This window comes from Haliaeetus albicilla, chromosome Z (assembly GCF_947461875.1).
Source record: "Haliaeetus albicilla chromosome Z, bHalAlb1.1, whole genome shotgun sequence".
NCBI classification, from domain to species: domain Eukaryota; kingdom Metazoa; phylum Chordata; class Aves; order Accipitriformes; family Accipitridae; genus Haliaeetus; species Haliaeetus albicilla.
This window is the reverse complement of record NC_091516.1, coordinates 72,131,517-72,146,357: the sequence shown is the minus strand read 5'-3', so window position 1 is coordinate 72,146,357 and position 14,841 is coordinate 72,131,517. Positions and strand designations below refer to the sequence as shown.

Genomic DNA, 14,841 nt, shown 5'->3' with positions numbered 1-14,841 from the left:
GCGTGCACCGCGGCGTGGCGCTGATAGGCGGAGAGAGCCGCGTTTCCCGGCGTGCCCTCCCCTCCCTTGCGCGCACCGCCCCGGAAGTGGTGTAAGGACTACGGGTCCCGGCAGGCCCCGCGCGGCCGCCATCGCCGGGCCCGGCGGGGATTTCCCGGGACGGCGGCGGCTGCCCCATGGCGGAGCGAACCTGAGCGCGGCCCCAGCCCGGCGGCCCCGGCATGGCGGCCGCGGAGGCGGCGCCGGTGCCTCCCGGTGAAGTAAAACGGCCCGAGGGCGATGAATGGTGCGACAGCGGTCTGGGTTCGCTGGGCGAGGGGCAACTGGGGCCGCTACCCGCCAGCCCCGGTCCCGCCAGCCCCGGTCCCGAGCGGTCTGGTTCGGCTCTGGGACCCGTCACGGCGGCGGTAGGCGCTGTTCGCCTCGCTGAGCCACCCGAGGAGGCGGAGGAGGAGGAGGAGGAGGCGGCGGCGGCGTCACCGGTGGCCGCCGTGGAGGCCGCGGCCTGGCTGCGGCACGTCCTGGGCTTCCTCACCGAGGACGGCGACACGTAAGTACGGGGGGCGACATGGCCCCCCCCCCCTTCTCCTGGGGGTGGAGGACCACCACCGCCCGGGGGGGATCCCCCTGCCCCGGGGTGGTGGGACCCCGGGGCCGGGAGGAGTCTGATAGCAGGTCCTGCCCCCCCCCCCCCCCCGGGGTCCTCTTCGACACCCCCCCCCCCCCCGAGCACACACGGGGCCACGCTGGACCTCGGGGTGGGGTCCCCCTGCTCTGTTCTCACCCTGCCTCGATGGGGGACCCCTGGGTGAGGCCAGGGGTGGCAAGACCCCCCCTCAACACTGCTCCCCCCCACCAGTGCCCTGCACTTGGCTGTCATCCACGAGCATGAGGCTTTCCTGGACTCCATCCTGCAGTACACGGGGGGCACAGAATACCTGGACCTGCAGAACGACCTGGGACAGGTATGGAGAAACTGGGGGGCGGGGGAGGGGCTGTGCAGGTTGGGGGGCACCCTCCCAGCCTCCGTGTCCGTGTCCCCCCCCCCCGCTGAGGGGTCTCTCTCCCTGCAGACGGCGCTGCACATCGCCGTCATCCTGGGCCTGTCGGGCTTCGTGTGGAAGCTGCGGGCGGCCGGCGCGGGGCTGTGCGTGCAGGAGCGGGGGGGGGCACACGCCGCTGCACCTCGCCTGCCGCGAGGGACGCCGGGGCTGCGCCCGCCATCTGCTGGGACCCCCCCGGACCCCCCCGGCACCCCACGATGAAGAGGCGCGCGCCCAGCTCGACAGCGTCAACTATGATGGTGTGGGGAGAGGGCACGGTGGGGGGGCGGAACAGAAACGCTGTAGGGCTGTTTGTGTGGGGACGTGGCGGGGGGGACGACACGGGACAGCGTGGGGAGATACAGTTGTGGCGGGAGGGACTCTGTGGGGACATGGTGGGGGGGGAGGCGGATGCTGTGGGGCTGCCGTGCAAGGCTGTGTGGGAAGATGGGCGCGGGGGGGGCACGGTTTTGGGCAGGAGTCACGCTGTGGAGCTGTGGCATGGGGATACAGTGGGGCTGCAGATCCATCTTGGTGCTGGGGGGGGGGGGCCGCTGCAACACCCCCCTCTCCCCGGCAGGTTACACCCCCCTCCACGTCGCCGTTCTCCGCAAAGATCTGGAGATGGTGGAGCTGCTGCTGAGCGCTGGTGCCGATCTCAACAAGGCGGTGAGCGCCGTCCCGGGCAGGGGGAACTTGGGGGTCCGCTACACCCCCCTGCTCTGCTCTGACGCCCTATTCCCGTTCCCGCCCCCCCCAGGAACCCAGCTGCGGCCGGAGCCCCCTGCATCTGGCAGTGGAGGCGCAGAGCCCCGAGGTGGCCGAGTGCCTGCTGCGCGCCGGCGCCGACCCCGCCGCCCGCATGTACGTGGGGTACACCCCCCTCTACAGCGCCCGCCACCGCCCTGACCCCCGCCTGCCCCAGCTGCTGCGGGATTTCGGGGCACAGGAGCCCCCCGGGGACTCCGAGGACAGCCCCGATGAGGGCGAGGGTGACAACAGCGACGTAAGTGCCCCCCCAAAGCAGCAGCCCCCAAAAATCCCCTCGGCTCCTCCCTTATGCCGATGAGGAGGGGGGCTTGCCCTGCTCCCGGCAGTCCCCCCAAAACTTTAGGGGGGGTGCTGAGCACAGGGTGTGTTTTTCCCCCCCCCCAGGACGAATACGACGATATCGTCATCAACAGCGGGCGCTGCGTGGACTGATGGGCCCCTTGGCCCCTGCCCGGCCCCCCCCAATTCTCCCCCTATTTATCTGGGGGCTCCCAATGCCATTGGCTGGACTCTGGGGGAGCCCCCGCTCCCCCCACCCCAAACCCTGCTGCCCCCTTCCCCCCGCCCCCGCAGTCCCGGTCGTAGTGTAGAGCATTTATATCGGTTGTTGTAAAATAAAGAGGCGTTTGGCCACCGCGCAGACCTCCCCGGCCATCCCCTTCCTCCTCCTCCTCCTCCTGGCGCCAGGACCAGGTGGGGGCTCGCAGCCGCCCCTCCTCAGGGTCCCCATGACCAGTGTGACCCGCCCCTCTGCGGGATCCCCATTGCCTCCTCCAGCAACCTCCCAGTCTCCCCAGTTCTGCCGCTGGGTGCTGCACTTCCATGCGCTGCGTCACGGCTACAGGGCACATGGAGAGCGTACACACGTGGAGGAGATGCATGTACAAAAGCACACAGCATGCGTACGCACGTGCAGAGAACACGCATGTGTAAATGCACGTAGTGCACACGCAGACAGGTGCATGCGTGTGCAAAAGCACGGACGAGAACACGCGTGCCCATAGGCTGCAGATCTGGGAGGGGGAGCAGTGAAGGTGGTGTTTATTGCAGAGGCTTGTTAACGTGGGGGGGATGTGTCCCCCGTGTCCATGTCTCCCACCCTTGGAAACATCCATCTTCTTTCTGCGTGCCTTCTGCTTCCGTGTCCCATCCGCTGTGGGAGCCACCTCAGGTGCCCCCCCCTTCCCCATGCTTGGGGAGTCTTGTGGGGACACTGGGGCCACCTGGGGTGTCCCCCTGGGCTTGGGGTGCGATGTGGGGGCCACCTGAGGGTCCCGTCATCATCCCCCCAGCTCAGGGCACCTCGCGGCCCCCCCGGGGCTGGTTAGGGCCGATGTAACGCAGAAGGGGGGCTGTGGGCCGGGTGAGCACGGCCTGGCCGACGAAGGGCTGCAGGGCAGGGGGCACGCGGACACGGCCATCCTGGGGGCACAGGGCAGGGTCAGTCACCCAGCACCCTGGGGTGCCCCCCCCCCCACGTACCCCCCAGCTCCCTGGGGTGCCCCCCAGCCCCCAGCACGCACCGGCAGCTGGTTGCATTCCAGGAGAGCGATGAGCATCCGGGAGACGGCGCAGGCGGTGCCATTCACCTGCGGAGTGGGGGGATTAGTGGGGGGCAGAGGGGCTCAGGGACCCCCCAGGAGGGAGGAGGGTTGCCCCCCATCCCACCCACCCCCCCAGCACCCACCGTGTGTGCGTGCCGTAACTGCCCGGCCCCGTCGCTGTACATGATGTTCAGGCGCCGGCTCTGGTAGTCGGTGCAGTTGGAGGTGCTGGAGATCTGGGGAGGGGGGCAGAGGGGGTTTGCAGGTATTTAGGACCCACCCCGTGTCTCCTGATAATGGGGACTGCCTCCACTCCAGGGACCCCCACAATAGGGGTCCACCCACAATGAGGGGCTTCCCCTTCCCAGTTCTCCAACAAACCCCAAAACATGGGGGGTGACCCCCTGCAGACCCCCTTAAATGGGGGGGATCCACACTCAGGTTACTGTTGGAGCCTGTAACCAGGGGCATCACCCTGTGCAGACCCCAAATTGGGGGGTTTTGCCCCTCCGCCCCCCTTAGTTGCCCTTACCTCCCCATATTTGCCCCGTCCAGGCATCCAGGCTTCGATATCGAACTTGCGGTAGGCAGGGAGCCCCAGCTCCTGCGTAGGCATGTCGAGGACGCTGCAGGGAGCGGGGCCATCAGCAGGGGTGTGGGGGAGACAGAATGACACGTGGGGGGGACATGGGGACGGATCCCCCCCCGTGCTCACCGGTAATGTAATCCCAGCTCGGAGAAGATTTCCTTCTGCAGACCCAGGAATTCAGCCAGCAGCGCCTCGCTCTCGTCCCCGCTCTCTGCCGCCGTCACCCCAAACATCTCCACCTGCGGGGACAGGGGATGGGGCAATGCATCCCCCCCAACTTGCCTGGACACCACGGTCCTTCCCCCAGTTCCACCAGTACCTTGGTGAACTGGTGGACACGGTAGAGCCCCCACGGCTCCCGGCCTGTGTCGGTCTCAGTCCGGTAGCAGGTGCTGGAGCAGACGACCCTGGCCAGGGCAAGGGGGTGAGGACCCTCCCGGATGCCTGGGTCCCCCCTGGTAGGGGGTAGGGGGGATCCCACGGTTCTCCCCAGTGGGGAATGGGGGGCTCCTGGGGACCCGGTACCTGATGGGCAAGTCCTCCAGCCGCACAGCATGGTCCATGAAGTACCCTGGAGTAGAGGGATGGGGCTGGGGGTGCAGCAGGGCTCCCAGAACCCCCTCCCCCAGACACACAGAGCTCATTTTTCCCAGGTTTTGCCCCATTTTTCCTCACCTGCGATCCCCACCTCAGAGGTACCAGCCAGGCAGAGGTCCTCAAAGCGGGAGGGATCAATGTTGTAGACGGGCGAGGGGATGGCATTGGGCTGCATGCCACAGCCCTCCTGCAAGGGGGGGACACGAGGGTGTCACCGGGGGGGGGGTGTCACATGGCTGCCACGGGGAGGGGACGGACGTGGGGACGGACATGGCACTCACAAAAACGGCGCCTCGCAGCAGGTCGGGGACAGTCATGGGCAGGAAGCCCTGGGGAAAAAGGGGTGTTGGGGGGGTGGGTTCCTCCAGACCCTCCCAGGCACTCCCCGGGACCCCCCCCCACGTACCTTGGGCAGCAGCTTGTCCATAGCGAAGCGCACAAGCGCGTGCTGCAGCAGCGCGCCGGCCCCGCACAGGTAGTAGGAGCGGTGCCCCGAGATGTGCGACAGGCGCCTGCGTCCCGTGGAGGGGAGGGGGGGACGGGATGGGGACATGCACACGACACGCATGTCACCAGGGACACGTGTGACACCCAGGTGTCCCCGCCCCGGCACCCATGGGTGCTCACCGCTGGCGGATGATGTCCAGTCCCTCGCCCAGCTCCAGGTGTCCCTTCGGCTTGAAGTCAAACACTGCGGGGAAGGAAGCCTGGGGGAGCTTTCCTCGCCTCTGGCGCCCTCCTCTTCCTCCCCAAAGCCTTCCTCACCCCAGGGACCCTCCTCTTCCACCCCTAGAGCCTTCCTCCTCACTCCCACCAGAACTCCCTATCCCTTGGAGGAACCCTCCTCCTCCTCACCCCCTCTTTGAGCCTCTCTCAGCCCCAGGGGACCCTCCTTGCCCCCCCCCCCCAAATCACCCCCCCTCTGTGCCATCATACCTGGCTTCTCTCCCACCACCTCCAGCACACGGGCTTGGCTCTCATCCCCAACCGGCTAGGGGAAGACCAGGTGTCAGGGGGTGCAGGGGGACGGGGTGACACCACCACCACCCCCCGGTGCTGTTGTCCCCCCCCAGCTTACCGCCTCGGGGTGCGTGCGGTTGGGGAGCTGCAGGGCTTTGAGGTAGAAGCGCTCGTCCAGGGCGGCCTCCTCGGCCAGCAGCGCTTGCAGCTGCAACCGGACCTGGCGGCCGCGGGCCCGCAGCGCCGCGTACACAGGGAGCTGCGGGGACACGGGGCTGGGGGCGCCCGGGGGGGGATGACGACCCCCCCACATCCCCCCCAGCACCTCCTGCCTGGGAGTGGAGACCCCCCTCCCCCCCCTTTGGGGTCCCTACCGCCTCCGCCGTCTCCTTGTCGTGGGCTGCCTGTGGGAGGAGAACGGGTGGGTCACGGCGGGGGGGGGACCGGGGGGTGGGGGTCCTCGGGTGGGGGGGGGTCTCACCATCAGGGCCCGCACGCCCTGGGCCACCCGGCCCTTCTCGGCTTCCAGGCGGGCGATGGTGGCCCGCACCTCCCCCAGACGGGAGCAGGTCTGTACCTGGGGGGGGTTGGGGGGTGGGGTGGGCGGGGCTGCCGAGGGCCACGCCCCCTCCCGCGTACAGACCCCGCCCCATCAGCAGGCACAGCCTTTCCCCAAGCCCCGCTTATTTTTACTTGGCCCCACCCCTTCCCCTCAAGCCCCTCCCTAGGGCAGGCAAACCCCACCTACTGCAAAGCCACGCCCCGATCTTAGACAGACCCCGCCCCATCCCGCAAACAGACCCGCCCCCCTCTGCAGGCCCCACCCCCACATCCCTTCCCAGACAGACACCGCCCACCCCGAGGCTCCGCCCCTCCACCTCGGGCAGGCCCTGCCCCCATGCCCTGCTCCCGCCCACCCCAGCCAGGCCCCGCCTCTCTCCCGCCTCCGGACCCGCCGTCCTCACCCACCAGGCCCCGCCCCTCTCCCGCCGTCTCCGCCTGCCCAAGCCAGGCCCCGCCCCCACTGCACCGCCCACCCCGCCAGGCCCCGCCCCTCTCCCACCAGCCCCGCCCCCTCACGGCGTCCCCGCCCACCCCAGCCAGGCCTCGCCTCTCTCCCGCCCCCGGACCCGCCGTCTCCGCCCGCCCCAGCCAGGCCCCGCCCCTCCAGCCCTGCCAGGCCCCGCCTCCCCCGCCCCGCCGAGGCCCCGCCCCGCTCACGATCTCGCGGAGGTCGCCGCCCCGCAGCGGCCCCCGCCGCCTCTCCAGCTCCCGCTCGTTCAGCGCCGACACGTCCAGCTGCGGCCGCGCGCTCAGGCCCTCGCGAACGTGCTCGTACAGGCGGCTCCGCCCCGGCCCGGTCCCGCCGCCCGCCCCGCCCCCCGCCCCGCGCCACCCCCGCGGCGCCGCCGCCGCCGCCCGCCGCGCCGCCGCCAGCGTCCTGGGCGCCGCCATCTTGGACGCCGGCGCGGGTCCGGCGAGCGTCACGTGGCGGAAGGGGCGGGGCCGCCGACTGGTCACGCCCCCGGAGCGCTCTGACCACTCCCTCCATCCCGCCTCCTACCCCCAGCGCCCCGCCCGGTGTCCCCACGTGCCCCCAGGCCCCCCCCCGATGTCCCCAGCCTCTCCCTCAGTGCCCCCAGGTCCCCCCAGGTCCTCCCATGTCCCCCCCAGTGTCCCCAGGCCCCCCCAAAGCTCTTTCCCAATGTTTCCCCCAGGCTCCTTCCCAGTGCCCCCAGACCTCCTCCCAGTGTCCCCAGCTCCCCCCCAGCACTCCCAGGTCCTCCCACGTGCCCCCCAGGCTCCCTCACAAAGTCCCCAGCTCCCCCCCCAGGTCTTCCCATGTCCTCCCCAGATCCCTTCCCAGTGCCCCTAGGCCCCCTCCCAATGCTCCCAGCTCCCCCCAAACCCTCCTATGTCCCCCCCAGTGTCCCCAGGACCCCCCCAGGGCCCTTCCAGTGCCCCCAGGCCTGTTGCTCATGTCCCCAGCCCACCCCCCAGTACTCCCACAACCTCCCCTGTCCCACCCAGTGTGCCCCCCAGGCCCCTTCCCAGCGCCCCCAGGCCCCCTCCAACATTCCCAGGTCCCCCCCACCCCGCTCCCCCAACACCACTCCGCAACATGTCCCACACAGCGACAGCCTTTAATGGGTGCAGCAAAGGAACAGCACGTTACCCCCACGCCGGGGCCACCGACACAGTGTCCCCAGGCACAGAGGGGCCGCTGTCATACACCTTGTCCCCCCTCTGCGCGCTCCCTCTTCTCACTTCTTCTTCTGGACATGGGTGCAGTCATACTTGCCCCGCACAATGGTAAGCTTCACCCCCGGCAGGTCCTGGGTGCGGCCGCCCTGCACCAGCACGACGTGGTGCTCCTGCAGGCTGTGGCCCTCCCCGGGGATGAAGCACACCACCTCCTTCCCGTTGCTCAGCCGCACCCGCGCGCATTTTCGGTTGGCCGAGTTGGGCTTCTTGGGCTTCCGAATTAGGTTCTTGATCACCACCCCCTTGATCTGGGGGCGGCCGAAGGTGGCCCCCAGCTTGGGAGGGGGCGGTTTGGGCCGGCCTTGACGGTGCATCTGGTTCAGGGTGGCCATGCCGCCGGCCTGCTGCGGCCACGGGGGTACTGGCTGCCTCCCGGGCACGGCGGCGGCGGGGAGCGCCCCGGTGGCTGCGGAGGAGGACGACAGAGAGAGAAGACGTCAGCGGCCGCGGGCGGCTCGATGGGCCCCGGCCGGGGATGGGAAGCGAGGCGAGATATACGCACCGCAGCCGCGCAACGACGCAGCGGCCCTCAGCAGAGCGCGGAGCGGCATCCTCCGGGCCCGCAGCAAGGCGACCGGCGGGGCCTGAGGGGAAACACCCGGTTAGCGCCGACCGGAGGGCGGCAGCCGCCTCCCCGACCCACCGGGGCCCCTGCTGGGGCCCACGTCCCGCACCGGAGACCGGCGGGCGAGGCGCCTGCGCGGCCCCGGGGAGAGCGGCAGCAGCGCCGCCGCGCTCACCTCACACCGCCGCCATCTTAGCGCGCTGCCATCCCCTCCCGCCCCGTTTCCCGCCGCGCCGCGCTCTGACTGGACAGCGGGAGCGCCAATCTCCCGCCTTTCCCTCTGTGATTGGCCACGATCCCTATTAGCCTTCCCTGACCGCCACCGCTCCTACGGGTGCGCGGCGGGGTCAAATCCTGGGCAGGACCCCGCCTTCTCCTCTCGAAGCCCCGCCTTCCCCTCGAAGCCCCGCCTTCCCCTCGCAAAGCCCCGCCTTCCTCACCCGAGGGGGCGGTGCCTGTTGCCGGGGTAACGCGGGCAGGGCGGGTGCCCGGATGGAGCTCGATCGCAACATGGCGGCGGCCGAGTGAGCCGTGGGGGGAGCGGCAGCCCTGGGCTCGTCGTGAGCGGGGGCCGAGGGGGAGGTGAGGGCCTGAAGGGGACGTGGAGGGGTCTAGAGGGGAAGGGGATGGGGACGGGGACGTTGGGGGCCTGAGGGCCTGAGAGGAGATGGAGGGGGTGAGGGAAAGGAGGGGACTGGGGCTGGGAGGCTGAGGGAGAGAGGAGATGGAGAGGCCTGAAGGGGGGGGGGTTGTGGGGAGGTTGGGTGCTGAGAGGGTGGGGGGTTGAGGGGGGCCTGAGGGGAAAGGGGGAGGTTGGGTGCGAGGGGCTGAATGGCCCTGGGGGAAGGCGGTGTGGAGGAGTGAGGGTCCTGGGGGAAGGGGACAGTGGGGGTGCTGGGGAGTGGAAGCAGCTGGGGGAGCCCTGGGCTAGAGGTTGGGGGGGGCAAGGGAGTTGGTAGGCTGCTGGGAGGGGGGTGCTGGCGAGAAGGGCAGGGTGAGAAAGTGTGGAGCTGGGTTTGGGGGGCTCCTGAGGAGCTGGGGTGGGAGCTGGGCCGGGGGGGGGGGGGTGGTGAGTGGAGGGACAAGCGAGCTGCGCGGTCTCGGAGAAAGCAGCGAAACTGGGGAGGGGGATATTGGGCCTGCCCCAACCCTTGGGGCTGGCGGGATGAGCGGCAGGAGGCCTGGAGGGGAGTGCAGGCAGGACAGGTGGGTTGAGCCCGGGTGTGGAGAGGAGCCCTGGAATTCGAGGCGAGGCAGGAGGGGTGCTGGCAGCGGGCGGGGAGGCCAAGGGAAGGGTAGGGATAGGGCTCTGCCTTTCTCTGAACCCTCCCCGGCCTAAAAATAGTCAAAATTGTGGGTTACGAGGTATTGCGGTCTAGGCACCGTGCCGGGCTGCGTGTCAGGGAGCCTTATGGAAATCTCTTGTTCTCGTGCAGCATCTTTCACCGGAGGATCACGGCATGCTTAGCTGAGTCGGAAAAGAGTTTTCCCTTCCTCACAGGTAGGAAATGGAGACAAAATAATTTGCCTGGAGAAACCCTTTCTCCCTGGGGCTCCCATCACCGCGCGTCACTCTTCAGAAGTCGTTATTCTGCGTGTGTGCTTTGCAATCTGATATTGGAGAAGGGTCTTTCCATGCCAGAGTGTGTCTGATGCTCTTTACCAAGTGCAGGAGGGAGGAGAATCGGGAGAAGCGCAGTCACCGTTGCAATTAGGGTCTCTTAGAAAAGCCATCGGAGCCCTCCGCAGCTCTCTGGGATGTGGAAATTGGATCAGCCCTCTCCCTGCGCACTCAGTAACATGCTGGGTCCAGCTGAAGGGGAGCGGCTTGCAGGAAGCACAGAAAACATCCAAGAATTGTTTTTTCTGGTGTCTGTTATCTGCGTTCTCAGTTCTGTGTGGTTTTGTACACCCATCAGTGTTCACAGGGCACTTCTCTCCCTGGTAATGAGGCGAGTTAATGGTCAGCTGAGCTGCAGAGCCCCAGAGTAGATTTTTCCAGCATCTTGTGCAACTTTGGGCCAAGCGTTCGGAGGCAGCCAGGTACCGTTGCGCAGGAGCTGGCATCCCTTGGGGCTGCCATAACTCCCCTGTCTGGCGCTGAACCCCTCAAAAACAGGGTTTTGTCCCAGTTTTGGCACATGAGGAGGGTGAGAATAGAAGTTGCCGTCTCTGGATTCCTGTGTGGTGCTCCCATGGCAGTACACGCGAGGTAGCAGTGCCGCGCCAGCCACAACTTTGCCAGAGCTGGTGCTGGCGCTGCCTGGGTGAGTTGTTAGTGGCGACAGAGAATCGACAGGTGGGAGCGCAGGCAATGTGTGCCCAATGCAGGTATGGGGTTTGGGCTGTGAAATTATTAATTTGTGTAACCTTTCCTTGTGCCTATGTGTTCACTCAACTGAAGGTATCCGCAGCTGGAGATAAGCGCCTTGCGCTTCCATGTGTTCCTATCCCTGGTGGCGCTTTGTTTGTCGAAGGGAAATGAAAACAAAATGAGAAAAGTTTCAGGATTAGTTTTCAGTTGTGTTTTCCCTGTAATTTACTGGGTTTTGCAACAATGAACTGGGTGGGCTGCAGGGCCGCGGAGGGACTGTGGCAACGCCCTATGCAGTAGGCTCGTAAATAACTGCAGATTGAATTTATTGAGAATACCCAGCTGTAGAGTGTGGCAGTGGGGAAGATGCAACCGACTTTAGGAGAGCTGTGGAAAAAAAAAAAGGTTTTAAATAAAGCTCCGAAGTTTGAACAGTGGCCAAAGAATTAGCTGCTGGCTGCCAGTACAAACATTAACTAATCCTGGCAGCCTTTTAAGGCAAGTATCTTTAGTTCTGGTTAAGAAATAAACCTGTTGGATGCATGGATTGTCCCTGGTGCAGGTTGAGGGAGGTTTTCTGGGAACTGCGGATAAATGCCATGTAGGAACAGGACTGTGAAACGTGGTACCCGGCGAGGGTGTAACATGAGGCTATGCCAATTCATGGCCGGTGTCGCATGGAGTCATCTTCCAGCCACTATAACTACCTTTAGAAAGATCCCTCTGAAACCTTCTGGCTCTGCTGGGCAGTTACCACCCTGAGATTCCCAAGTAAAGGTAGTTAACTGGAATGTATTTGGGCATTGAAATGGTGGCAGAAGTTTCCAGGGAAGATGCTGGTGGGATAATGGTGGCTCAGGTTGCGTTTCACCTCCGCAGAGTGGAAACTTTTCTGCTCCCCCTCCCATGTTGTTCCGAGTTCCCAGATGTTTTCCAGATACTGGCTATCTTTATTTACATTTGTGGGGGTGACATTTATTTTACCAGCGCTTATCGAATCTGCCAGAAGGAAGCCGTCTTTATAAAAATAAAAACAAGTTACAGGCTTTTGCTCTGAACCACTCAATGCGCTTTGTTGCTGCATTGGTGACTCGTTATTGATGCTTGGGCTCTGCGAGCTGTGGGTTTGCGCGTCCGTTTCCATTTAAAAGGTGGAGATTTCATTGCTGACGTCTTGCTAAGTGCTGTCCACCTCGCTGGGGGTGAGCAGAGCAAATCGCTGCAGCCTGAAACCTGGATGCTGCACACTTGGGAGCTGTTGGAGCGGCGAGGAGGGGAAGGCAGTGCTGGTGGAGATTGGATCTGGAAGGGACGAGGTTTCGGATGGGGCAGCCCCAGAGCATGTTTGTGGAACGTCCCTGTGACACGTTCTTCACCTTGCAGGCTCAGATCCGCCGTGCTTGACTTTTCTGATGAATGATTTAGGAATTTGTGGGTGTTTGGCAGAGGGGGTGGGAGGGGAGGAAGCGTAATTTTACATCACCGCTGGTGGTTACAACTTAGGTAGAGCCTTCTTGGCCAAATTTGCGCTGCCGGAGAAGAAATGGTTCCCTCTGAATGTCAACGGGATGTTTTCCTGTCATTGTGGGGGACTGACACGCTGCCGTGCTCACGTCCTGGCATGGAAAAGAGCAGCCTTTATCGCACCACGCGCTTTCTTCCCAACTCTGGAGGGATTTCCCGAACGCGCTGCCAGGTTCGATTGTCCTTTTCCCAGCCAAAACGAGTGTCCGGAAAATGAGGAGCAGGGCTGGCATGCATGTGTGTCCCAGCTCTGCGGCGAGCTTTGCCTCCCCAGTGAGACCGCATTCTTTGGGGCGGCATCCTCAGTGCTCGCAGGGAAGGACACATCCCCTAAAGTCCTGCCTGGCTCGGGGAGAAATCCCAGGGATGTTTTCACAGCTTCCCTGCAGCCTAATTACAGCCGCATCGTTTTTATTTAATAAAATCTGATTTCTCCTGAGCTTAGGCAAGGAAGGGAGGAATATTTGCTGTTGCTTCACAAATCGAGCCACAGTAGATTTAGTGTTTTCAGAGGCAGCTTTGCGTGGCACAGACACAGCTTGCATTTCCAAACCGGCTTCCTGAAGGATTTGCTGTTTTCATAGATTTTGATTAATTGGCAATTGGATAATTTTTTATTAACTCTTCAGCCCTTCGCCTGCTCTTTCTGCAGCTTTAAACCAAACCCTTCTGTCATGGTTTAACCCCAGCCAGCAACTAAGCACCACGCAGCCACTCACTCACCACCCCCCCCCCACCCCCACCCTGTGGGATGGGGGAGAAAATCAGGAAAAGAAGTAAAACTCGTGGGTTTAGATAAGAACGGTTTAATAGAACAGAAAAGAAGAAACTAATAATGATAATGATAACACTAATAAAATGACAACAGCAATAATAAAAGGATTGGAATGTACAAATGATGCGCAGTGCAATTGCTCACCACCCACCGACCAACACCCAGTTAGTCCCTGAGCGGCGATTCCCCCCCGTCCCCACTCCCCCCAGTTTCTGTACTAGATGTGGCATCCCATGATATGGAATACCCTGTTGGCCAGTTTGGTCAGGTGCCCTGGCTGTGTCCTGTGCCACTTTCTTGTGCCCCTCCAGGTTTCTCGCTGGCTGGGCATGAGAAGCTGAAAAATCCTTGACTTAGACTAAACGTTCTTAGCAACAACTGAAAACATCAGTGTTATCAACATTCTTTTCATACTGAGCTCAAAACATAGCACTGTACTAGCTACTAGGAAGACAATCAACTCTATCCCAGCTGAAACCAGGACACCTTCAAAGCTGCTTCACACCAAGTAAATGATTCGGGGCGCGAGGTTCTCACTCAGTTTTCAGGCGCTTGTGTTGCAGACAGAGGATGTTTAAGTAATGATGCTTTTCTCTAATAAAGTTGGACATAATGAAAGTGTAATTCTTTTGAACTGTGCTCGCTCCGCTTTTCCTTTCCCCATGTCATGCACTTACACGGTGCAAATAAGCTATAATTTCTGTAAATGATGTAAGGGACTAATTAAAGGTTTTACTTGACTAATCAGCTTGCACTTTAATTAGCACCAAATGGTAATCGCTTGCTGAAACATAAATTGACTTCTTGGCTGCCTGTTATGGGAGAATCCAGTCCGCACTGGTGGGGCTGTCAGAAAAGGGGCGCAGGGGTGCTCTGCCTCCCATCGAGGGAGCCTGCCTTCGTTAACCCCAGCACCACCACAGATGTTAATGAACTGTTGCCAAAGACATAAATTCTTGGTTTCACCTTCCTATTACGCAGCGTGCTCCGTCTGGGCAGGCAGCATCAAATCAGGTCGTTAAAATCTCTTGGCCTGATGAAGAGGGGAGCGCCGGCTGGCGCAGTACTGGCTCGGAAGTTTTTTTATTTCCCTGTTTTCTGAGGCCAGGCTGTGTGAAGCTGACGTGGTGGCTGCCTGCCCGGGAGCAGTGGCTGCCTGCCTGCAGCACCGGCACGGCCGCACGTTGTGCAAACGTGACGGTGTTTTTACGATCACCAATACCACATCGGGGCCTTTCCAGCAACCGGAGAGGGAGCTGAGTGCTGATCTCTCTCTAAATACACCTTGAAATCACTTCCTGACACCGATGTCTCCTCACCCTGCCGTGCTGGAGCCTCCTGGCTCGTTGGGAGCACGTGTAATTAATGTGCCATGCAGGGGGAAGAGCGGGAGATGGCCGTGTCAGTCCCGGTTTGCATTCTTGGCGTGCCTCGCTCCCCTGACCCTGCAGCTTCTGGCTCAGAGGAAACCTTGTGCTGCAAAAAAAAGCTGAGCCCAGCCAGAAATTCGCACTCTGTGGAGCATATTTGGGTCTGGTGGCGTTGGAGAATTGTGCCGAAAGCTGTCGGTCGCTGTCTGCGTGTGCTGTGACGAAGCACAGCTGTCCGCAGCGAGGTATGCAAGGGGTCTGAAGCATCTCCATTTTGTTAATGCACAAGGGGAGGCCCTGGGTTTTGTGCTTGTGATTGTGTGTGGGCTTGGGTTGTTGGTTTTTTTTTTTTTCTCCCTGAAACAAATACTTCAGCTGATTAAAATGTTCTCGCCTTACAAACTGCCTCCGAGGTGACTCCTCCTCTTTCCTTTGAGAGCAGGCTCCTGCAGAATAGCTGCTGCGTTGGGAGGTGGATTTAACAAGTGCTGGGGTAGGGCTCCTGTGCTCCTCTTGCATCCCTG

At 63.1% G+C, this 14,841-nt stretch overlaps 4 protein-coding genes across 4 annotated transcripts in view; 2 read left to right on the top strand and 2 right to left on the bottom strand.

Annotated features, from left to right (window-relative positions):
* The first annotated feature begins 84 nt into the window (after positions 1-84).
* On the top strand, positions 85-2,456 carry LOC138683665 (NF-kappa-B inhibitor beta-like). The gene is given in 7 exon segments (XM_069775670.1): positions 85-550; positions 860-965; positions 1,074-1,163; positions 1,165-1,303; positions 1,624-1,712; positions 1,804-2,049; positions 2,199-2,456. Coding segments are annotated over 7 exon segments (1,047 nt in total). The 5' UTR covers positions 85-221; the 3' UTR covers positions 2,247-2,456.
* A 379-nt stretch (positions 2,457-2,835) lies between these two features.
* SARS2 (seryl-tRNA synthetase 2, mitochondrial) lies at positions 2,836-6,981 on the bottom strand. Its single transcript, XM_069775668.1, has 16 exons — positions 6,726-6,981; positions 5,986-6,081; positions 5,879-5,908; positions 5,623-5,763; positions 5,481-5,535; positions 5,172-5,235; positions 4,951-5,056; positions 4,826-4,873; positions 4,623-4,731; positions 4,473-4,518; positions 4,267-4,354; positions 4,074-4,186; positions 3,891-3,984; positions 3,502-3,594; positions 3,338-3,403; positions 2,836-3,236 (listed from the first exon to the last, which is right to left on the bottom strand). The coding sequence occupies exons 1-16, from the start codon at positions 6,957-6,959 to the stop codon at positions 3,108-3,110; spliced, it is 1,512 nt and encodes a 503-aa protein (XP_069631769.1). The 5' UTR covers positions 6,960-6,981; the 3' UTR covers positions 2,836-3,107.
* A 648-nt stretch (positions 6,982-7,629) lies between these two features.
* LOC138683913 (uncharacterized) overlaps positions 7,630-14,841 on the bottom strand; it is an 11,335-nt gene continuing 4,123 nt past the window's right edge. The window contains exons 2-5 of the mRNA XM_069777226.1: positions 8,775-8,924; positions 8,510-8,662; positions 8,272-8,353; positions 7,630-8,175 (exon numbers count right to left, since the gene is read on the bottom strand). Of these exons, the coding sequence (XP_069633327.1) occupies positions 7,769-8,175; positions 8,272-8,353; positions 8,510-8,662; positions 8,775-8,924 (792 nt within the window). The 3' untranslated portion in view covers positions 7,630-7,768. The remainder of the gene's footprint in view (positions 8,176-8,271; positions 8,354-8,509; positions 8,663-8,774; positions 8,925-14,841) is intronic.
* The window catches only part of LOC138683950 (serine/threonine-protein kinase PAK 4-like), a 27,508-nt gene continuing 21,441 nt past the window's right edge, over positions 8,775-14,841 (top strand). The window contains exons 1-2 of the mRNA XM_069777376.1: positions 8,775-8,916; positions 9,771-9,835. The gene's annotated coding sequence lies outside the window, so the exon portion shown is untranslated. The remainder of the gene's footprint in view (positions 8,917-9,770; positions 9,836-14,841) is intronic.